General features: G+C 40.2%; 1 protein-coding gene across 1 annotated transcript in view; it reads left to right on the forward strand.

The window, feature by feature from the left end:
- Window positions 1-24,907, forward strand: part of PSD (pleckstrin and Sec7 domain containing) — a 158,943-nt gene that overhangs the window by 114,085 nt on the left and 19,951 nt on the right. Inside the window, exon 11 of the mRNA XM_018554566.1 lies at window positions 22,478-22,656. Within this exon, the coding sequence (XP_018410068.1) occupies window positions 22,478-22,656 (179 nt within the window). The remainder of the gene's footprint in view (window positions 1-22,477; window positions 22,657-24,907) is intronic.

Here is a 24,907-nt window from a genome sequence, read left to right on the forward strand (position 1 = left end):
TTAACCCCTTCATGACTGAGCTAGTTTTCAGGTTCTGTTCATAAATGACTGACACATTTTTTACATTTTTGCTGTGTGATTCTTCCACAGCAGTAATATGCTTTCTTACTAAATGTACCCACACATATTATATATTGTTTTTTAGAGGACAGATAGGGCTATATAATTATATCACATATGTGTACCTATCCCCTCACTTAGTTTGAATAAAATAAAAAAAATGAGGAAAAAAACTAGAATAAAACACTTTTTTCACAAGTTTTGATTACTATTATTTTTTTATATTATAGTATACAAAATATATTTATATATAATTTTTATTTTCCTAATTTTGTTTTACACTTTTTTTTTTTTTACACTTGACTGCTTGATAAATTAACTTTTTTTTAATTTTTAGCTCCAAACTTAGGAACAGCTAATAATAACCTTAGAGACCTGATCCTGACTTTAGTCAGATTCAGATCTCCCTAAAAGCTCTTTGATCGTGCCTAGACGATCAGAACTGATACATTTCACTGAAAAGATACACATTGTATCTTTAGAGTGAAATGTATCTAAACGTCGGGCTCTCGAGCTGTCAAAACAAATAGCAGAAAGGTGAGTCACTGCTACCTCTCTGCTATTTTCAGCTGTCAAATACAGGATCGCAAATTGTGGTCCTGTATTTGCATGTAACGGCTTCATTCTTTCATTAATGAAAGGAAGAAGCTTTTACAAAAAGCTTAAATTATTTCATTAATTAATGCCTCGACACTGAGGCATTCAATAATGACTGGTAACTGCGGAGAATCAGCTGTTATCAGCATTACAAAGCCTGATATAACCCGTCACGTACAGTGTACGTGGCCAGTCATATAGGCACAAAGTGCCGGGACGTACACTGTACGTCTCCCGTCACAAAGGGGTTAAAGTAAACCAAAATTGTGGCAACCCAGGGACTTGCTTATTTTTACTAACTTGTTTTATTGCTTACTTGCCAATTGGTGACTGTCATTCTAATCCTTGCTTCACTACCTATTTACTGACCTGAAACAAACGTTCAATCAATGATGTTTGGAAAGTCCCAACTCATCCTGCATTTTCGTTGCGGTTCGATAACTCATTAGGTAATGAGACCAGAACCTAGAGATTAGCTTTGAGGTCTCCACCTTGCAAAGCAATTTGGCTATAGCAGCTTCTATATTTTATACTGCTTTCAAAGAGACTTTGTCCAGTTTAAGGAAGTCAGGTGGACCTGCAGCAGCCTACAAAATCCTCCTCACAGCTGAAACCTGGGCAATGCTGACGGGCTAAGTTTTAGCACTGCCTAAATGTTCCCAGATTTGCTCATCTTACCTCATATTGGCCATTTAGGCTATCCAACATAGTGACGGGCCAAAAGGAGCGTGAAGGGGGTGGGGGGTCAGGTTAATGACAATCTCCGAAGCTGCCTGGCAATTTTGATACTTAGCCAAATCTCAACCTGCTCTGACAGGCAGGCAATTACAGGGAAGTTTTGGAGGTTGCTGCAGATATGGACAGGTACTTCTAAGTGCTAGCTCTTCATACCTGCCGTAGTTTTTTCCCAACCAGAGTCTTTAAACACAAATATTATCCTGTTTTGCATGAGAAATTTGCAGTGTTATCTTTTTCTGGGGTTTAGTAATATCTTTGTGTTTGAATCTGATATATTATCAGTTGTTAAGCGTACCAGTATATGCATATGACAACTTCTTTTATCATCAGCACAAAATTGACTGTGCTCTTATTTTCATTCTAAATGCCAATGTACCCAGAACCCTATTATTACTGTTATAAATCACAGCTCTGACATTAATGATTTAGAAAGCTCAGTTCACCAAAGCTCACAGGTCTTGCAAGTAGATGTGTTAACTGCAAAAGACCTTAGTAAATGGAAGGAAACAATCCTTTTTATCTAAACTGATATATTTTGCTTTCTGTCTTCTTGCTTGGCCTGCTTTTTTTCCTGCAAAGGCTGTTGCATGGCAACTTAAAGCTTAAAAAATATTAAGCCATCAGAATTGAATTGCATTGTGAATATGCAAGGTACCTTACAAATGAAATCACCTTCAACATAGCAATACCAAAATGAACATGTATATACATATATTTTTGTAGTTCTTTTTAGGTGTTCTTCATAAGACTGTAGCTGGCTTGCACAGTTATTTAGCACTTAGGATGGGATTTATTATTTCTGCTCAGCTTCTGCTTAACCCTAACTGGTGTACTCGGTGTAGTCAGGCCATTCAACTCAAATATGAAATTGGTATCAATTAATTCATTGTTTTTGGAATGAGAAGCAAATTTCTGTGAAGTCTCTAATACCTATCAGTATTTTTATTGCTACATTGGCAACTTCTTTACCCCATTACAACATCATCATCAGTTTTCACATGGTACTAATGGTGAGGAGTCATTTGAAAACAAGTTTCAACTTTGTGAGCTTTGGTGAATCACCTTCAACATAGCAATACCAAAATGAACATGTATATACATATATTTTTGTAGTTCTTTTTAGGTGTTCTTCATAAGACTGTAGCTGGCTTGCACAGTTATTTAGCACTTAGGATGGGATTTATTATTTCTGCTCAGCTTCTGCTTAACCCTAACTGGTGTACTCGGTGTAGTCAGGCCATTCAACTCAAATATGAAATTGGTATCAATTAATTCATTGTTTTTGGAATGAGAAGCAAATTTCTGTGAAGTCTCTAATACCTATCAGTATTTTTATTGCTACATTGGCAACTTCTTTACCCCATTACAACATCATCATCAGTTTTCACATGGTACTAATGGTGAGGAGTCATTTGAAAACAAGTTTCAATTTGCCTGGCCACAAACTATGGCATTTTGTGGTTAACCAAGTGATCTATTTACTCTGGGGTGCTGCTCCATATTTGCAAAGATCTCCACCAGTTGCATATGCATTGAGTAGGCAGGAGCCCTCTAGTGAATACACATGCAAAATATTTTTCTGGACTCAACAGACCTCTTTGAAGAAACAATAGCTCGTTGTTTACATTCACCTTCCAGCTGAGGAATCTAGCCGTCAGCCACAGCAAGATGTTAACAGAGAATTTCTGTTAGCAACAAAATAAATTATATTTATATATTATGTCCTCAATTTTGGGTTTTTTTCTGGTTGCTTGAGAGTTCTGGTTGCTTGAATGCTGGATAATGGAGAATTTACTGTACTTTGTTCATGAACACCAGATAACTTTTATGTTTCTATATCTTTGACACAATCTCAAGGGAGAGCCCACTTTTGATTTGCCACTGGCATTAACTGGTCCTGCAGGGTCTATGCCTGCTACACTTTGCAGACACCCTTCATTTCAGCAGGATGCAATAGTACCACATTCTTTGCTAAGTACTTTGTGTTTCGAGTCCTTTAACTACATAAACCTTCTGCTAAACAGAACACTGGAAGTGTGTGTCATCATTTACTGTCAACTGAACTATTTTAAACCCATCCTAACATAAAACTAAAGCATAGATTTGGCATCAATGAATTGCTTTTGAAATAAGCAGCAAACTGCTGCCACGTCGTGAATACTCATCAGTGTTGATAAATACGTTAGTCATTATAAGGAGTTGTCAGTGGTTTAGTGCAATTACTCAGTCTCTCCCTTAGCTGTCAAGATATCAACTTCATAGGTAGTGCATTGCTTTCAATTAATCAGCCGTCTTATAGACTTACATTATGAGTAGGAGCCACAACTTAATTCAAAACACACCACTTGTGTAGCTCATCAAAGCAGAGCAAATATGACTGACAATTTGACCATGTAAACAAAGTATTTAACCCTTTCGCGGCCACTGACATATGTCATACCTCGCTGGCAGCTGGCCCTTTTTAAACAGACCCCCAGCGGCTATAAACTCTGTTTACATGTGTAAATCCGACTGTTGGCTTTACACTGAAGTGATTCTGGCAGCTAAATTGCCGCCAGATCGCTTTCCCGTGCTGATGTAGTGGTCCGGTGACGGAGGGAATCGGGAAGGAGACTGGTGAACATTTGTTCGCCGATCTCCTCCATGCTGTATGGGACCGGAAGCGATGCTGATTGCATAACTTTTCGGTCCCTCAGCTGCAGAAGCTGGGAAAAAAACTATTGGAGTGCAGTCTTAAAGAGTACTGGTTTCAGACTTCAATATAATTGCGAATAATACTTGTATATGTATGGAAGGGTGGCACAGCAAGTTTGTCTGCTTGTTGGTACTTGACCCCCTTAAAATAAGTTACAGTGATGTGATTTTACAGCATGAAACCTTTTTTTAATTTTCCAGTCCAGGGAAGAAAATCTGCTAGAAATAAAGCTGCTGTTGTTATTAAACCAAGAGTTACAACTAGTAGTAACAGATGACAGTGAAAATGGGCTTTTAGGAAGACTGAGGGCTGGAAAGCTATGGTGTTGAATGGAAGTATAGAAAAGAAGAGAAACCCAAGCAATACTTAGGGGGGAAAAAACACCAATCACTCACTAGAACAGGGGTCGGCAGCACTGGGGGGCCCAGGGAGGTCCGGTCCTGGGCACCCCCCCCCCCCAAGGGTCCCGGGGCCCCGCACTGCCGACGGGCTTCTCAGCAAGGGGGTGGGTCCTGTTACTCACCTCCTCTCCCAGGCGCATCCCTAGTAACAGGCGGCGGCAGAGGAGAAGAGTTTCACATGCCTCTCCCCCTGCAGTGCACTCCGTCTGGCTGAGATGCTGGCTGTGAGGCTTGGCAGGTGAGTCCGAATGAGGAGCGGGGGGAGTGGTACGGGTGTAACTGCGCACTGTGTGCTGTTATTTCAGGGGGGCGGGCTTGCGATGATCGCAAGTACGATCTGCCTGTCCAAGATGGGCAGATCGTACGTTTTTTTAATTACTTTACAACCATCGCAAGACTAAGGTCTTGCAATGGTTGTAAAGTGTATAGCCACCTTTTAGGGTTGATATTTTGTAACCAACCATGTTTACAAACTGAGAAACTAACCAAACATGACATTTCTGGCTTTTTAATTGGAGGTGGGGCTTGTTTTCTCTTGCAAACAATCACCCAGGTAGTCTACAGGCTGTAGTGATCCTGATTACAATACATATTGACTGTCTGCCATATATTCGAACCAAAGATGCCAAGCTGAGTGAGGCTCAGACCATTCAAGCTAGTTAGATTTACAGGCTGGTAAGATATATTTCCTTTCATACAGGATGGCTGAGATAATTTTGCTAATTGTGCATTGTAATTGCATACACATTTGTATCCTCCAGGCTTCTGTGAATAAGCACACAACCAAAGCTAGACATGCCCCATCTGGCAAGTCAGTAGGCGATTCTTCTTTCTTCATAATAACTCAGCTTGTCACATTATTTCACTGTGGGCTTTGTAGGCTTCTTTAACATCATGTTGTTTGTGATTTACAGTAATAATCTTCTAAATGGAAAGAATGGACAAGGGTAAATTACCTAAATAACACGTAATCAAAACATATAGTGCAGAAACAAGCCACCTGGGGTTATCCATATGTTCTTTGCAGCTTCTTAACCAGCTGTCTTCATAGACCACAATATTAGACATGTGCGATTCGTTTGGTTCCGAATTAAAATTCTTACACATTTTCAGAAATTCGTGCATTTGGATAAATCCGAATTTCCAAATGACAGAAATAACGAGTCCGAACGAATCCGAATGTTTGATAACGAAATGCAGATACATACAAATTTGATTGGGAACAAAACACAACAAGTGGGAGAGCTGTCATTTACCGGTCTCAGGCTTCTCTCTTTGTTGAAATTCTGGACATGTATCCTGAATGAAAATAAAGTAACACAATATTGTTACAAAATGTAAATAAAGAAAGAAGCCAAGAGATCTGTGTTATTCTGTAACAGCTTCTACTTCTTTGCGGACACTTCATCCCGAATGTAAAGAACCTGACAACTGTCATAGAATACATAAAAGTGTTTAACTGTTCACAGAAATAATAATTTAAAAAACAGTATTCGGTTCCCCTGTAACCAGTATACTGTATCCTGTAACCAGTATCCTGTTTCTGCCTTGGGCCCTGACTCCTGACCCTTACCCCTGAGGTCTCCCGATCTGTGGCTCCCGGCCCTCCTCTTGTTGCCCTGCTCCCCAGGTTATGACCAGCCCTGTTATTTGCCGTTTGTATATAGTGTGGCTTTTATCTGTTTCTTCCGGGTGGTGGGATTGCCTGTGTTTATGTGGTTTGATATATCTATTAAACTATTATTCACAAAGATTGTTGTGGTATCTGCAGTGTGGTCACATATTCGGTTCATCTGTATAGGTACCTGTAAGTGGTGTTGGGACACCCGTGCTCGGTATCGTGACACAGAGACTGACAGCAGAGGGGAAGTTGGGGCAGGCAGAGCAGATGGGTGGACTTCAGAAAACAGGGCATGGTCAGAGCACGAATGTTAAGTAAAGTAGAAATTCAACTCTGAAATGTAATAAAAAATTAAAAGGGCGCACCCATCTAGAGGAGAAAGATGCATTGGAGCTGGCTACGGGAGCCATAGGAGGAAAGCAAGAAATTGTGGTACTTTATCACCACCTTGCTGCTTTTTTTAGTTTTGTCAGTTGTAGGTACAATGTTAAGCATGCAAGTGTCAAACAACATTTTGCCTGCATTGGCTGGCTTCCTCTAAATTGAATTTGAATTTAGAAAGTGAATATTCACTGTATTTTAGGGCCTGTTCACACTACGTCCGTTTTCTGTGCTGACCTGATCCGTACGCTCCTGCACTAAATATGCATCCCAATGTATCCCTATGTGTTTTATGGGCTACAGTTCTCACGTGCACAGTCCGTCCAGGTTACGACAGAAAAAATACTGCATGTCACATTTTGTCCGGTCAGGAAACGTACGAACGCGGCAAAAACGCAACTGAAACGGAACGCAATGCAGCTAATAACATTTTTTTTATTCTTGCTCCACTTTTTATGATGTCAGAGGCAGTCAGAGTGGGAGATAAACAGACAGGTTGGGGTAGAGCTAAAGACATGAACTGCAAACATTTTACACATGCCCATTACCTTTCCATGGAAATACGAGTAAAGGAAAAAAATGTATCCGGGTGAGCTCGCAAATCCTCATATAAACTCCAGAACTGACCCTTGGAGTCCCGGAGCCTCAAGATCGGGTGTACCCAATAACGACGTCTCCTGCGAGCTCATTCTCTGCAGATTGCTGTAGCCAGCACCATCAACATGCCTGCAAACATGTGATACATGTCTTATCACAAGCTTTCCATACACAAAGGGAAGTAGATGTTACTAGAGGGCGGACGTGACCTCAGAGGACGAATCTGCATACTGACAGCCCCACGGCTTGAAAAAAAAATGAACTGTCAGCATCCGGACCGAAAACGCGTCAAAAACACATTGCATGAGTAGCACCGCGTCTGCAGATCTGCACCTAATCAGGACCTGAAAATCATGTGAACAGGCCCTTAGGGAACATCTAGTAATGTTAAGTGAGCCCAAGCAGTACTCTGACTTCAGTCTCACAAGATTTGGAGTGAGATTTTGGCAATGTGACTACTGTGCTGCTTACTGATCTCCTTACTGTAGAGAAAGCAGTGCCTAAGAAATTGCAGTGTAAGGAGCTCCCTGCTTCTGCTTCATTCATTCTGTGGATCTGTGCTTTCTGCACCTCTCCTGCTGCTTCTTAATTATTAGCTCAGTCATCAGGGGGCAGCTCTAACATACGGGTATACAAAGACATGTTTCTCTACCAAGATGACCGCCTCCACAGAGAGAGACCAGTGAAGAACAAGGCATGGTAAGTCAGCAATAAGGAAAGATCAGCTGCAGGGAGACAATAGTGGACACTAGTCCTTTGTCCTCTGCTTGCCTTTTTTTGGGTACATCTTTCCAAGTTTTAGTCCTGTTTAATAAACATCGAGAATTACTCTTCTGTAGCTTTTCGGTGAGCAAGTCTAACATTATGAGGAGTTTACGCTGCCTGTTACTCAGCTAAATGGATATCTATAGTTTATACTGCCCATCATTGTCTGATTTATTATCCTGAAATCACAAGTTTTTTTTATCATGTGCATCTTCTGTTTGTCACTTTTTGAAATAATTTTTTGACTAATCAAATGAAACATGCACGTCAACCATTGTCCAGACAGACCGAACAGCATTACATTAGTAATAGCCAGTAAAGCGCTATTTGAAAAATGATGTTCCTTGCATATATATATGATAGAGCCCGATATCCTTCTTTTCTAACAATGCTGGTATTTCATACTTTTCCATAAGGTTTTTGGTGTACCATTCATAAAATACCTTTTGTTTCAAGCAAATTCAGCTGTACACAGCTTGCATATTGCATTAAGGCTGGAGCTTTACTCTTGTCTGGAACATTGATGATATGTCACTTCTAACGCTGAAGCAATTTTTCCTGGCAGCAGCCAGTGGCCTCAAGTCAGTCCCCTTCCCATTCGATGAGAATTCCCGGTTACCAGTCTTTCCAGGAGATCCTGTATTTTATTATTTAAACCCTTTGTACTAGTTAATTTTGTTATCATGCATCATTTGTGCTGTGTGGAACACTCTTGATAACGTTTACGTTAGACGTTATGTAAAATACACTGCACGGTTTCCCTGTTATCTAGCAACAAAAAGCATTAATTTGGTTCTTGTGCCTTCATGTTTTTCTACTTATGAAATGCATCCAGTGTAGTCAGAACATTAGCTTTCAGTACTGGGAGAGCCTGTCTGTGTGTGTGGGGTTTTTTTTTTTGTCTTGAATTAAAGACACTTGCCTGATCATTCACATGAAGATTCTGGATACTATTTATTTAGCCGAACGCTCTGCTAATCCTTTGGCTCGCTTGGGCTGCAAAAAGCATTCGGCTGAAGCGAATGGCTGCTGTACGCGCTATTCTCAATAGTGCATACAGCAACCGAAGTAAACAACCGAACACAGCCAGAGCCAAATTAACATGCTTCAGATCAGCAAAGCGGAACAAACAGCCGGAACGGGGAGGATGGTCTTCTGAATCCCTGAAAGTTGTTGAAAGATAGAATTAAAAAAAAAAGGGTGAAGTACCCTCCCCAATTCATACCAGACCCTTTAAGTCCACGACGTCCAAAAAAAGAAAGGGTGGGGTTCCCCTGCAAAGTCATAGGTTCCCCTGCAAAGTCATAGGGACCCCAATGCCAAAAAAGACCACGTGCCCTTGACACTAGGAGGGTTCTTTTCCAGGTGGAGAACCCCTGGAAAAGCACCTCTTCCCCACAACCCTGGCCAGGTGTTTATCTTTTCATAAAGTGGGAATAGTAATTGAAAGAGAAAATAAACCCACAACACCTTGAAACACTTGAAAAAGTCCTTTATTTGAACAAAAAACACAAGCCAGTTTTTAACAATTCCTTTAATAAGTAGAAAAAAAGAGTGTCCATCAATGCAATCCAAAGGTCAATCTAGAGATGTAGGTCGTCTAGAGATGTAGATCCTTGTAATCATGATGAACGAAGGCCGCCGACCCGTCTCATGTCGCCGAACTCCTACTGCAAAATGAGAGCTCTGGCCCGAATGTAAACAAATGGGCGGAGTGAGTTGTGACATCATGGAACTTGCTCCACCAGTTTGTTTTTATTCCCCTCCAGCTTTCTGTCCTCAAGCGGAATGTCTTCGGCAGATGTTGTATCAGCTGAGGTGAACGGGCTCTTCCCTTCGTTTCGGCCCGATGAGCAGCGGCTGTCCGGCCGGGCCGAAGGGACATGAAGTGAGCCGAATGCAGCCGATGTACGGCTAAAAATAGGGTTGCAGTGAATATCCATAGAGGCTTCAGCTCACTTCGTTTCGGCTCGGGTGCTCATTCGGCTGCCTTCGGCAGCTTACTGAATAATCGCCTTAGTGTGTTATGTGATATGCCCTCATTCTCATTTTTTCTGTATTATCTTATTTTGTATTAATTAGTATCAGGATGGATTTCACTTGTTGTGTCTTCACTCTGCTCTTTAGAACATGTAAATAAATGTAGTAGAAATCTGGCAGAATACCTATAGAATACATGCAGGTTCACAAGGCAGTACAAACAGTAGTGTTGATATACCAATAGAATAGATGAGATTTCAGATAACTGATATCAGATACATGAAAGATGAATCCTGATAGATTGTACTGGTTTCTGTACTTAGCACATTCCTATTTGCATTATTCAATAATGTGAGTCTTTCATGACATCCTAATACCAGTCATTGTCTGTTGATTCTTATTTTGATATTAATCCCATGTTTTACTTTGCCCTGTGTTCAGGTCAAATGTAGAGAATCCTACTGACAATGACAGGGTTGGATGAAGCTAAAACACTGCCAAGAGTGCTTGAGCATTTGAAGTCTTAAGTTTGTGATTTATACTATGTGAATAAAAGGTTACTGTTGTAATGTAAGCATCCTAGAAGTGTCTGCCTGTCATTGTCCCTGCCTGTCATTGGGCTCAATTCACAAAGCTAAAACACCCGGACAAAGACACTTCTTTTAATACAAAAGTGACAGTTATTCTTAGCTGAGTCCAACGAGGTGTCAAAATTAGTCACATGGCTGAAAATAAAGATACTTATCCCCATGTAAAGATTAACGAATTGAGCCTATTGTCTCCTAAGCTGGTCAATGCATATAAATCAATGCATATAAATGCAGAAAAACAAATAGAGGCATGTAAAATAAGATATGGAATTACCATACTAAATACTACCATTACCTGTAATAAACTGGAAGGGGTAGGAGGCGGAGATGTGACATATGATGCTGCGTAGCTGATCCAGCACGACTAATTGCTAAAAGCATGTGTCATGGCAAAATAAAATAAAAACATATACAGTACATCTCTGCAATACATCCACATGTCCCAATGTTTTGTTGCTTTATAGACTCTGCAAGTACAGAAAAATACCTGTTGCTCTACCAGAAATGCACACCACTTCTAATTTTCTGCTGTGAGCTGACTGTATCTACGTGTTACCTGCTGGGCTGCGCAGTTAGGTAACAACTGTAAACATCTTTGTATTTCAACTGTGTATTTAGCTGTTTGCCCAGAGTTTTGCCTTAACCATATGGAATCAAAAGTATATATCATAGCTTTCATAATAGCTGAGTTTTAAACTGGTCAGCTTCACTGCAAAGTATATAATTGTCCTGCAACTAGTATGCTGTGCCTGAAAGCCAGAAGCATGTCAAAAATTACTATTTTAAAAGGAGGCTAAAGATTAAGATTATTTAAATCCTGCATCTTCCCATGTAGGTTTATACTCTGTGTAAATAATTTGGGCACTAACCAGGGCACAGGGATTCATGTGAACAGTACGTTTTTTTATTTATTTTTAAAGCATACTTTACCTGTAAGATCATGTTTCATGTTACACCCATATTTATGGTGTGTTAGATTAAACCTAGTCCCTAATCCCCAACGCTCAACCAACCCACTACCACTTACCTGAATTGTGAAGGCCTTCTCCCCGCAGTCTTCTGTTTTACTTTAGATTCGGTGCAGCTGTGCGTGGTTCTGCCCGCCACACATCTGTGTCATCCATTTACAAAGATCTGTGAATGGAAAGCCTACAATTTACCACCATGGCAGATGGACCCACAAATCTCAATGGAGCACCGCATTTGTAGTCCATTGTTTACTTCCTCCTACCCCATAACTGAAGGTCAGTAAACTCCCTCTGGGGCTGGAGGAACAGTCTGCAGGAGCCTGTGGGTTGCACCCCTGATGCACTGATTACTGTTGCAATGTTCTGCAGGCTTCAATGAAATAATTACAAAAATTAACTTTTTTAAAATTGTATTACTGTGGATGCATTCATTACATTTTATGCATAAGGTTGACTATGCCTTTAAAATGTATGTATAGGCAAAACAGTTATTTGTAGATTTGGATAGAGCTGGGAAGAATTAGAAACCTGGCAAGGTTTTTTTTTGTTGAGTAAATTCACTCTCTGTGTATCTTACTGACTGCTACTGTCAACATAAAAAGTGTTAAGGGTTTATCATCCAATGTGGACATCTGTTCTGGTGACAGTGAGACAGTGAAAAGAGGGACATGTTATTATATTTTGTAGAGATTTCCTCCCACTTCCTGTTGCATCTCCAGCACACAAAGTGAAGGGAAATCACCTTAACAGGACACAGAACACTTAAAAATAAGCTTGTGGGGTGTCTTTGCTCTACCCTATTCATAAGTTTAAAAAAAAAAAAAAGTTTTTATTATACATACACTTTAAAAATGCTGATAATGGGGGTTCAGCTACAACATACCGGTATATTGTGAACATTCTGTAAACCTATTCTGTAAAGCAAGATACTGAGCAATAATAATGTGCAAAAAGCAGTAACCTATAGTTGTTTTCCCCAGATGACATTGATTAATTGCTGTGCTTTACTTCTTTCTTTGAATAAGTCTGAAAGACTATCCTTACTCAGCACTTAAGCCACAAAACTTATATAATTGGTGACACTTAATTTATGAGGCTGACAGGTTACTTGGAAGAATATTGCCACGGAAGTCTTTGCAACATATAACACAGAAGAATATTAAACTCCATAGTGCTCTCCTCAAACAGAAATATCAGTTTTGAGCAGAGGTAATATTTGTTAATACTCATTAAGTGCAAAAAAGTTTCAGATGTCAGTGGGAGACAAACATTTCATTAATTTAGGCAGAATAACAGTATAGTACTTGAGACTACCAACTATTTTCTGCTAGTAGATTACAGAGGCATTCATCTGTATTAGAGGCTGATGGCATGGATAGAGATAAAAGTTCAGATATCTACAGTCTTTGTCTAGTCCCACGTTTCCATCCTTTTCATTGTGTACGGCAGCCTGTCATTTCGGTGGGATTAGAGATACTGCCACGTAATCACGTGCATTCAGCTGTCCTAGTCAGTGTTGCTATGGTGACGCAGAACAGATGCTGGGTGCTTTCCTAATAAGCATCCATTTCAAGAGAGTTTGTGAGTAAAAATAAACAAAGTAGGATAGATTGGTCATATACATCATTAGTATTTTTATTCCTTTAAAGGTGTCCACTATATTATGTGTTAGGTCATCTGTGCTGTTTACGCACAGGTAAATGTCATCCTCCCCCCAGAATAATTGGTGGACACAATTGCATGTCATCTGTAGACTCTGCCACTCTTTGTTGTGTGGCTAGCCTGATGGACCATAGGGACACATATTGGATACATGTCCTAGCCAGTTCACATGTAGATTTTCCAACAAGCTGAATTACTGATTTTCAGCACTTCTATGTAGCATGAATGATCTCCTCCCAGGGGTGCAACAAAACAGCTCTGTCTTCGCCCTAACAGCTCACTGAGCCTTTTAATCAGGATAGGATCGGGCCAGTTGGAACAACCCTAACTTCATTTAATGTATTAGAGTCTTTACTGCATTACAGTGACAGTGCTTATATTTGGTATTCCAGGGGGAAATGTGAAATAGAACATTGCAGAAATTGTTTTAACTATAGCTTTTGATAGCAACAAATGTAAACTCAGCTGTACAAGACGTATAAATCCAGATTTAACTACGGCTAGATCCTTCGGCTCCTTAGTGAATAACCCTCTCTGTCTCTTTTTTAAGAGTGAACAAGTGTAACACTTGAAGTCTTTCCTCATAGGTTATTAGCTTTGTCGCCCTTCTCTGGACTCTCTCTAGCTCATAGAGATCTGTGGATCTGTGAGCAAAACTGAACCGCAAACTCAAGATGTGGCTGGACCAGTGTTTTGTACAGGGGAAGAATTATGGATTTGTCTTTACAGTACATTCCCTTTTTTATACATGATAGTACCCTGCTCACCTTATTTGCTGCTGCCTGGCTTTGCATGCTGTTACTAAGGCGACAGTCCACTAGGACTCACAAGTCTTTTTCCACCCCCAGTGGAACACCCATTAATGAGTAGGTCGCTTTCATATTTTTTACTCCAAAATGTATAACCTTACACTTCTCAATATTAAACCTCATCTGCCATGTAGATGGCCACCCCCCCTATTGTATCCAAATCTTCCTGTAATATTTCTATGTCTTTTGTCAAGTTTACTACCCTACAAAATATTACAAAAAATTGTAATATTGCTATTAATAGCAGTCGCAATATCATTAATTAATTAAGGTTGAACAGCAATGGCCCCAAGACAAAACCCTGTGGCACGCCACTGTCAACCGAGGGCAATTCAGAAAATGAGCCATTTATTGATACTCTCTGGACATGTTCACACCACCAGTTCTCTGTCCACGTACGCACCATTTCATCAATGCCCAAAGATTGAAGCTTGTAAATTAAACGTTTATAGGTACCGTATCAAATGCTTTTGCAAAATCAAGGTACACTACATCCACTGGCTTTCCTCTGTCCAGGTTGCCAATCACCTCTTCATAGTTGGTTTGACACAAATGGTCTTTCCTGAAGCCATGTTTGTTGTCACTTATGATATCATGCACATCAGCATATTCATTAATATGGTCCTTTATCATACCCTCAAATAACTTGCATACTATGGATGTTAAGCTGACTGGTCTATAATTCTCAGGTACGCTTCTCAAACTTTTTTTAAATATTGGTACAATATTGGTATTGCATTACGCCAGTTAGCTGGTACCTCCCCAGTCAGTATGGAGTCCTTTAAAGATTAGGAACAATGGCTTCGCTATTATCGTACTTAGCTCTTTAAGTACTCGCGAGTGCAAGTTACCTAGTCCTGGGGATTTATTCACATTAAGTTTTTCTAGTCTGTGGCGAACCCTAGCTTTCGTCCACCAAAGTGGTATTTTCATCCCAGTTTCTACCCAGCTTCTTGTTGTGTTCATTAAACCTGTCGCTATCCCGTGTAATTACTGTGGAGAAGAATGCATTTAACACTTCAATTGTATAGTAGCCAAAGAAAAGTCAAATTTAGAGATGTATTCATTATTACTCTTAGATCCATCTAGACTTTCTAAAATCAGATTTTATGTATAAAATTAAGAATTGATATAAATATAGTTTATTTGTACAAAAAATTAAAAGCATCAGTTAATGCATGTAAATATAAAAAAAGGGACGCACAACTTAGAGAGAACCTCCTGACACCCCCTAAGTTCCAGAATAGAGGGTAAATTACATGATCAAAGAATCTAGAGACATGATTGATAAATAATGATAATATGATGGAAATACAATTCAAAAGGAAAATTGATACATTTGTGGTAAAAAAAACACACCTCTAGTAGAACCAAAATGGTGGGTGATGATGCCGTACTTGCAATGCTCAATGGAACTGCAGTACTCTCATTGATCTACGCGTTTCGCGCCGTAGGGCACTTCGTCAGGAGAAGGAGGTGGTCTAAAGATCATACAAAAGAAAAGTATGAGTACTCCAACAACAATCATATTGAATAATACACTCTCAATACCAAAAAGTGCCAATTAATCTTACCCCCTCAGTGTGAGTCAACAGTTGCGCATACACAAGTGCTGGTTATTTCCATCATATTATCATTATTTATCAATCATGTCTCTAGATTCTTTGATCATGTAATTTAGCATCTGTTCTGGAACTTAGGGGGTGTCAGGAGGTTCTCAAATTTAGAGAAACACAGGAGATAACAAGCTCCTGTGTGATAGCAAGGTAGACGGCTACTACGGTCCGCCGCCGTCCAATCACGACGGGGCGGCCCGAGGCTCCACCCACCGGATTATTTCCTGTTTGCAGAGAGCCATTACACCTTAACATTACTGGAATTAAAATTTGTGTTAGCTCCCTTTAGTGTATTATGGTAATTACTATAGAATAGAAGAGTAGAATGAAGTAAATCAACATTTAGGCATCAGTTTATAGATGGTTTTATACAAGATTCACACAGCTTTCACCCAATATTCACCCACTTCCTAAGGTGATTTCATTGGAAAAATGTGTGAATCCTGGGGGAAAGTTGTATGAATCTTGTGTGAAAACATTTATAGCAACCTAATTGTCAGCCTTATTTACTATGATAATTTGAGATGAGCTGCATTGCTGCCAGCCTTGGAATATAATTTCCTGGAAATCGCGTAATTGGACTACTGCATCCATGCACTTCTACTCTGCACAAACATGTACAGCACTCCTTTACAGCAATCTTTGTTTCAACAGAGCAAACCAAACTGTTCCCATGTGTGCATGTACAGTATATATAGACAGAAGGACAGTACAGTATGTCACTGTGTCTAGATGTGGATAGTGCCTGTTTCAACAGGGAAAGGGTCCCGTACAGGTGAGAGGTAAGTGTTGCATACAAAAGAGAGGATTTCTGAGTCAGCCTTTGCTCCTGTGTGCTGCAGAAGCAGCTTTCAGTGTAACGTAGGGAGTCCAGGCCCGTCTAACCTTCATGGACAGACTGCTGAGCTAGAGTGAAGCGCGCACTGCCTGTTCAGCATTGCGGTCATCGGAAGCCGGGGCGGGCTTGCGATCATCGCAAGTACGATCTGCCTGTCCAAGATAGGCAGATCGTACGTTTTTTTAATTACCTTACAACCATCGCAAGACAAAAGTCTTCCGATGGTTGTAAGGTGTGTGCCCGGCATAAGACATCCCTGAAATGGAAAAAAAAAAACCCTCTTTGACTAAAGGGGATTAATGGACTCGTGTAGTTTAAAGATTAGGATTGTTAAATTTAACTTATTTTTTTAGCTGTATTGTTGATATAATAGCCCTTTTTTAAGATGTTTATCATTTGGTGTTGTCAGAAGGATTGTGTGTCAGTGCATAATAACAAATACATACTGCAATGGTTTTATGACGGGTGTTACATTCTGATCACTGGTGTTTTAAACTGTTCTAGATACACTGCAATTGTTCTGCACTCAGCTTTTATTGCGCAATTTGTTGAAAATGTTTTTTCCAACAGGCTGAAAAGCTCAAATTATTATTTGTCATTAACAGTAATTTTTGTACTTAGAAGGTCAACAGTTGCTGTTTATATCTTGTAATCGTACATAAACTTTAAGCTGACCTTTACCCCCGTTGACTAAAAATCAGCATGCAGCTCTGTATGCTAATACGAAATCATCTTACATTCATTAGCTAAACAAACATATTTTTATTTTACTTACAATTTTTTTCCACTTCCTGGTCCACTTTGGCACATATTATGTAATTGTGCCCAGGCATTGCATCCTTGGACGGTTACATCAGCAGAGAATTGCTTGGAAATCTCATCTGCAATCTATTGAGATCTCAGGGAAATACATTTTCCTCCCCTGAGATGATTAGTGCATGGTCACATGTCCTTGTCACTTGTGCCAGAGTTCCAGGAAGTAAAGGAACATCTAGTAACCTGCCATTAGTAAACATGGCCACTGTCAGAAGCCTTGGAAGAAAAGAAAAATAAGGTATGCATAGATAATTGCAGGCTTTGTAGTCTAATAGTATGTGTAGATTGTCATTACTAGACATTTCTAAAGGTGCCTTTTGTTGTTATTTTGAAGAAATGGGTAAAGTTCCTCTTTAAGGGTCTATAGCAGAGTTATACACAAATGAACTACATTTATGTTACTACCCTACATGAATTCATTTTTAAGATTTAACTCCTGAGTTTAGTGTCGCTGTAACAGACCTTGTTGGTCAGGAAGTGGAGAAATTCCATCGGATGGTGCCATGACAACATACATATGGGGAATAGCCTACAAGCCCCATATTCTGCCTCTAAGTGTAAACACACCATACTGGCTTCAATTTGTAATGCTGCATAAGGTAGTGCAATCCCAGGGTACATGCTTTTCCTTTTCTAAATCTCTCGCTTTTCTCTCTCTTTTTTCCTTCTATTACTATCCTTTCTTTTTCTCTTGGTCTCTTTTTTTCCTCCCTTATTTTCTTTTTCTTGCTTTCTCCTCTCACTTTCTCTTTTTTTTATCTCCCTTTTTCCCTCTCTTTCTCTCTCATTTACACTTGTGCTCACTCTTTTTCTCTGTGCATATCTGTGTGTGTGTGTATGGATTGCACAGTCTTGTCTTTATGTCCTGTTTATATACCTCACTACCATGCTCTGGCTGCAGAAATTATATCACAGCTGATGGTGTAGCACAAAGGCTTTTTAATGCCCTGATTATATTGTCATACATCTGAAGAGGAATTCTTTAAACAAACAATTAAATAAAACAAGAAATTTGCTATATTTCTAAGCTGCTGTGCAAATGATGGCGACAAACACATATGTGTGTAAAATAAATCCTTTACTTGGCTGTAAGCTAAAGATATGCCAGTAGCTATGATATAGAGTGTCAGTCTGTCAGTGGAAATAAAAATCAATGCAAACAAATCATATTTTGGTTTCATATTCCCCATCGATAGAGGTAAGATTCTATATTCAGCTGTTGGATAATTGTGGGGATATTTGTAGCCTGGAACTGCCTTCTTCATTTTCAGTTTGATTAGAGCTGTTGATTTCCTTCTATACATGTATCTCGTCAGATGGTGTTATTAAATGCTTCATATTTCTTGGCAGGCAATACTCATTTTTGTCAAACTAATTACTGGGTAGATCAACAGACAGTGCTTGCACATGCTGTGCAATTCTGTGGTGGCATCTACTATATTGTAATGTACTTTAAACTTGTACTGTTATATATTGTTATATAGTTTTAAGTAGGGATGTCCCGATACCGATACTAGTATCGTTTACAGGGCTGATGCAGGGCATTTTCACGGGTACTTGTACCTCGCGGTAGCTGTCTATGACATCACTGGTCCGGCCCCACATCTCCTCCTTCCTGGCCCCTGTATAGATAATCCATGATTATACAGCAATAGAGAATGGCAACCTGCTATAGGGGACTAAAAATCTCAGCAATCCGTGATTGCTGGTTGCCATTCTCCATTGCTGAATAATCATGGATTGAGTTACAGTTCTTAATTATTAAGAAACTGCCCTAAAATCATTAGTCTGTATTGTTTTAGGAAAAAAGTCACATGTCCCTTTGGGAAACAGTATTTTGTTTTTGTTTTTTAATCTACTTTACATTTATGTATTGCAGTGCAAGGGCCCAATTGGATGCAAACTAGATGAAATGTTTGGTTAGGTCCTCAGACTACATAGTCAGTAAACCTAAAGAAGATTTGCAGAGATTGTTCAATCAGCTTGTAAAACTTGTGGCCTACTTTAGTCACTTGCTGGCTTCACATTAATGTTGGGGATCCCCATCTGTGTAGATATGCCGATATAACCACATTTTCTGTTTCATACTTTCTAATTGGGCTCATTCACACCATCACATTTGTGGTAAAGGCACACATTATAGCAAAGCTCAATAGCATACCAAACTCCATGTGAAGCTGTGCAGTGCTGTTCATTTTAAATGTTCTTTCTTTTATTGTGAGTGGCACCCAACACGAACTACAGAGTGCACCATACTTCAATTAAAACAATATAGAAAGCAGGAGCTCCTGGGATTGGGCCCTTTTAAAATGGGATGTAGTAACCCAGTAAGCTGCAACGCACAATAAAGCACACTGCGGTGCATGCATTACCGGTGGTGTAAAGAGGCCCTAGATTTCCTAGGTGCTTGCAGACCTGGGAACTCAAGTAACCTAGCTCTTAACTGTCCATAATTTGGAAGGACTATCCCTTTTTGGGAACCAAAACCTCAGGTCTGTATGTCCTTCTTAGTTGTCCCTCTTTTTTCTGATGTATAGACCTCTGTGAATATTGAAAAAAGCAATACCGGCGCCCCCGGTTTGCAGAGAAATCCGGCTGTAAAGTTCATTGGTACACCATAGAGGCAGCTCCCACCGGTCAACAACGACTATCGATCTGGGAAACAAAAGCCCAGTAGAATGGGAAAGGGTTGGAACTAAACCTAAACATAACGGCTCGTTAGCCAGTAATAAATATTCACTGCACTATTTACCTAACTAACTAATTGCCATAAACCTTCCAAATCCTGCATTTCCTATTTAAAAAAAAAAAAGAAGAGGTGAAAAAACCACTTGTGGGTTTAATCAATCATTTTTGCATCTTAACTCTTGGTGGACCAAGTAATCAAGGTGTGCTGCAGGGGGGCATCCTTTGCCTTCATACTTTGTGCTAAAAGTTGTCCCTCTTTCTCATCTCAGAATGTTCGGGAGTTATAAAGTACTGAAATCTCACCACTAAGTCCTCAACAAATAAACTCTTCATAGTCAAAAACTGAAATATAAGTTCTGGGTTAGCTGGTCCTTTAAAATCACTGATGGTTTCCAGCAAAAAGAAGCTTGCAGTCATAAAATTATATTTTTCCAAATTATCTTTATCAAGATTTTATTATTCACAGTTGTGACACACCGTGTATTAAATTATAGACATGTGCACCAGCAAAAAATGTATTTCATTTCGTTTTGATCAGGATTTTGCAATATTTCGTTTTTCGGGAATCGGGTCCGAAAATAAATTTGTATCGGGATTCGGACAAAATTCGTTAGCGGTAGTCTGTACAAACGTTCATTTCATTTTTGTTTCATTCATTCGTTCGTTGCAGCAAAGTGACATTTAAAAAAAAAGGAATGAACTTTTGTACAGACTACCGCTAACGAATTTCGGAAATTCGGATTCGTTTGCATTCATTATATCTGTAATTCGGAATTTGGATACATGCGAATCTCAAAATTTCCAAAATGTCGTCCGAAATTTGTTTCGGAACGAGACGAATCGCACATGTCTATTTAAATTACTTGTATTTCAAAGCAGGACATAGAGGTTTTTTTTCAGAAAAGATCATTTAAAACAAACCGTGTTTCACATGACACGACATGTTTGGTCCTGGGGATTTGTCACGTAGGCCTCCATTGTGGAAGGGAGTGCACAGGTGAGCCTGATGCTCACAAGGTTAGGTTTTATGTGAGCTTCATGGGGAGATCAGTAAAAATGTAGGTTTTTATGCAAAGCCGAGGAGTTCAAGAAAAGTACTAGTATATGCTCCTAAAATAATTATAGCTGCCGCTTAACTTCCTGGATCTCCTTTTATTGCTGTTGGTGGAAACACTTGACACTTGTCCCTTAAATTGAGCCAGTGCCCACACTGTGCACATATTCTAAACAAGCAGTTTATATGTGCATGTTCTTAAAAAGCACTTTAAAACAAGCTTCCATTCACCTCTTTAGCGTTAGGGATTGTGGAGAAATTCATAGTCAAAGGTTACAACAGAAGTTCTGTAATCTTATCTCTTTCCCTATTACTTCCTATTTCACCAGACTCTTGGCAGCTAGAGAGTATTGGTGAGCCTGAGCTTGGTGCAAACCCAGTTCACCTGAGTTCACTCAAGCCCGGTGTAAACTGTGACCGCCACCCCTCTTTCTTCTGGCCCAATTAGTGGCGGCATTTGTGTCAAGGGTATTTCCCCATCCCCTTTGCAACATATAGCTTCAGGGCAGGGAATGCACTTGCTGCAACTGATTTGACTTGTAGAGGGATGTGGCAGTCACAGTTTTGAGCAGCTTTGGGTGATTACACCAAGCCCATGCTTTAGGTCAGGGAGGGCTTGTTTATAGCTTCTTTTTTTTTTTTTACTGCTTGTTAAGAATATGTAAATACTTTAAAAGGGAACATTACCCTTATCTTATATAAAATGACAACAATGACACCTTCAGAAATGTTTAGAAATTGCAATCTACAGATAATTATATATAAGTGCAGGCTTTTTATTCTTTGCATACCTTATTTTTCTTTTCCTCCCCATTCTTCTCACAGTGGCCATTTTTAATAAGAGCAGATTAATCCATCTCCCTTTATTCCCTGGAACTCTGGCACATGTGACAGTGCACATCACCTGAGCAGAAAAAAATGACTTTCCCAGAAGTGCACAGGTGATGTAGCCTTCCCAGAATCTGTGAGACCAGGATTACATCACTAGTGCCTAAGAGGACCAGGAAGTAGAAGAAACTGTAATTGTAAGTAAAAGCAAAAAATGTTTAACTCATGAATGTAAGATGATTTCATATCATCATCACGCAGAACTGCATGCTGAGGTGATTTTTAGTGAAAGGGGGTAAAGGTTCACCAATGTCTATAGTCTAGGCACAGGTGCACTTTAAGGTATATATACACATGACTTGTCAGTCACCCAATCTGGCATGACATGACAATCTAAGCTGTATGAGAGGCCCCCCTGATGTAGTGCAAGGACAGACAGTGTAATAGCTTTTTATTTAATAATAAAACTAAGATCACAAACCTTCACAGCACATCATAGTTAGTACACACAATACAAAAAAATCCAAGGCCATGGTTATCAACCACTACCATAAAACATGTACCATGAGTAGATTTCCGCTGTCTTAATGCCAATCCTAACCACCTATCATTCTTCTTGTGTGTGTTTTTTATTGGTTATTTTTCTATGAGGAATGCTTTGTCATGTTGTCTAACAAAAAGGTAAATGTTTTATATGAACATTGTCCACACCTCTTTACTCTAGGAATGTCATTTCACAGTATATTAAAACTTAGTTTTCTTTATCTCCACAGAGATGAAGAAGAACTCAGGAAATCACTTTCAGAACTTGCTGATCCAAACCCTAAATCAATAAAACGCATTAATAGTTGTGGGAAGCCATTCCTTGACTTTTCTCAAGATCCCAATATCACAACTTACAAGTATGGGGTGCTTGTGCGCAAAATTCATGCGGATCCTGACTGCAAAAAAAGTAAGTATCAGAAATGTATCGCTTACTTTTCTGCTTAAATCTACTGTTAAATATTTACTTCTGTTGCGAAGGATGGGATTTAACAAAACATTGCAAACTTTTTTTTTTTTTTTTTTTATCTCAAAGCGCCAATACATACAGTTTACAGGGGTTGTAAGTTGTGAAATAACTTTGCTTGTAAAGTTAGAGAGCTACTGAGCAGCCCAATATGGGATAAAAAATGAAAAAAAAAAAAAAGAAATAAGGCAGTGATATGAAAAACAGTAAGTATATTTCGGATTACAGTTCCATTGGAAATTAGCAGACAATCAAGTACATGCAACAGGTTGTACCTGAGCAGTTATCAATAAAAAACAAACATAGAACTAGGATAATGGGGCAGGAAACTATAGGAATAACTAGGTAGAATCCTACTCAATTTCTCTAACAGTAGGGTAAGAAAAGGGGAAGAAAGAAAAAAAAATTGGGGGGAGGGGAAGGAAAGGGAGACAGAGAGTGGGTGATGGAGGCCACAGTGGTCATTTAAGGAGTCAGAGGTAGGTATGGTAGTCTTCAGAATTCTGAAACTCCTCCCAGCGGTACCAGGTTAGGGTATGTTTCTCAGTGGTGTTTTTTAGGCTCGTTGTGAGGCTTTACATTTCCCTGAAATCATTCACCCTAGAGAACCATTTGCTGACAGTAGGAAGGGAGGTCTGTTTCCTACAGCTAGGTATACAAGCTCTTGCAGCACTGAGCTAGTGAATCCATAATGAGTATTTGCAATGGCTCCTGGACAATGGAGTTAGTTGGACTGCTTTGGGTTTACTGGTCAGTGAGATCCCAGTCAGTTGAGCAATGCTACACAGAACCTTATTCCAAAATGAAGAGAGCACTGGACCGTCCCAGAAAACATGCAGAAGGGTACCTCTTTCAGTGTTATAGTGCCAACATGTATCAATCTGCAGAGGAAAGATTTTCGCTAAGACCTTGTGTGTCCTATACCTGTGTGCCAACAATTTTTAAGTTATCTCATGATATTTACTGCAAATTGATGCCTTTTGGGAAAATAAAAGTATCCTGTTCTTTGGTTTAGTAGTAAACCTAATCTGTAAGTCTTTTTCCAACTTAACTAGAAATGGCGGATCATGGGAGGAGAGTGAATGTTGCAAAAGTTTGTATGAAAACAAATGTAAAAAATGGAAGAGCGCACTACAATGTGTAACAACTTATGGGGAATTGGACACAGGCTATAACAAACAGTGTGCAAGCTCTATGAAAATCAGGTAGAGGAACCCTGTGATAACCAACATGAAACAAAATAAATCAAGAGCGCTACAACCAGGGCCTGATTTACTCTCCCTGCCGCCCCAGGGCCATGTTCCACAATACGCCCCCCCGCGCCGCCAACCCCCCATTTATTGCTATCACACAGGAGATAACAAGCCCCTGTGTGATAGCAAGGTAGACGGCTACTTCCTCCGGCGTCAATCCATGTTAACAGGACGCCGGTGGATTCATACCTCGCACCCTATATCTGACAGCTGGGGGGAGGAGTTGCGGCCCGCCGCGCTGTGATTGGCCGGACGGCCGCACACTACGGAGCCGTTGGCCTGAGCCTCGGCAACTTCCACACAAGGTCACCGCTGCCGCCCCTCTGCGCTCTGCCGCCCCGAGGCCGGGCCTCGGTGGCCTTGTGGGAAATCCGGGCCTGGCTACAACTGTAAGTTTGGTAAAGAAAAAAACACCGATGTCCCGGTTCAAACGTGAACTGGCAGAGCCAGATGACGTGGAAAAGATGAGTAGCTAAGTGGACTTTAACTGATGTTGAGAGCGAGTGCTGTCCTCTGCACGGACTCAGCTGGCCAGGCTGATCGCTACTAATTCAGGCTTGACAAAGAGGCTGTGCCTCAACGCGTAGCCGCCATCCACAGAGATCCCTTCGCACAGATTACTTCAAGTTCCCCTCGTCACCACCACACAGTGACTGAACGGCATCAGATCGTGGACTCACAGCGCAGCAGGACCGCTCTGTCTTCAGAGCCAGCTGACACTCTGACGGCCTCTGCGTGTTTTTTGTCTGCCGCAACGGCTCAGCCTGGCCAGCTGAGTCCGTGCAGAGGACAGCACTCACTCTCAACATCAGTGAAAGTCCACTTAGGCACTCATCGTTTCTACGTCACCTGGGTCTGCCAGTTCACATTTGAACCGGGACATCGGTGTTTTTTTCCACTGAGACATGGCAACAGCCCAAACGTGAGTCTGTACCAAACTT

This window comes from Nanorana parkeri, unplaced genomic scaffold (assembly GCF_000935625.1).
Source record: "Nanorana parkeri isolate BGI_ZX_2015 unplaced genomic scaffold, ASM93562v1 scaffold165, whole genome shotgun sequence".
NCBI lineage: Eukaryota > Metazoa > Chordata > Amphibia > Anura > Dicroglossidae > Nanorana > Nanorana parkeri.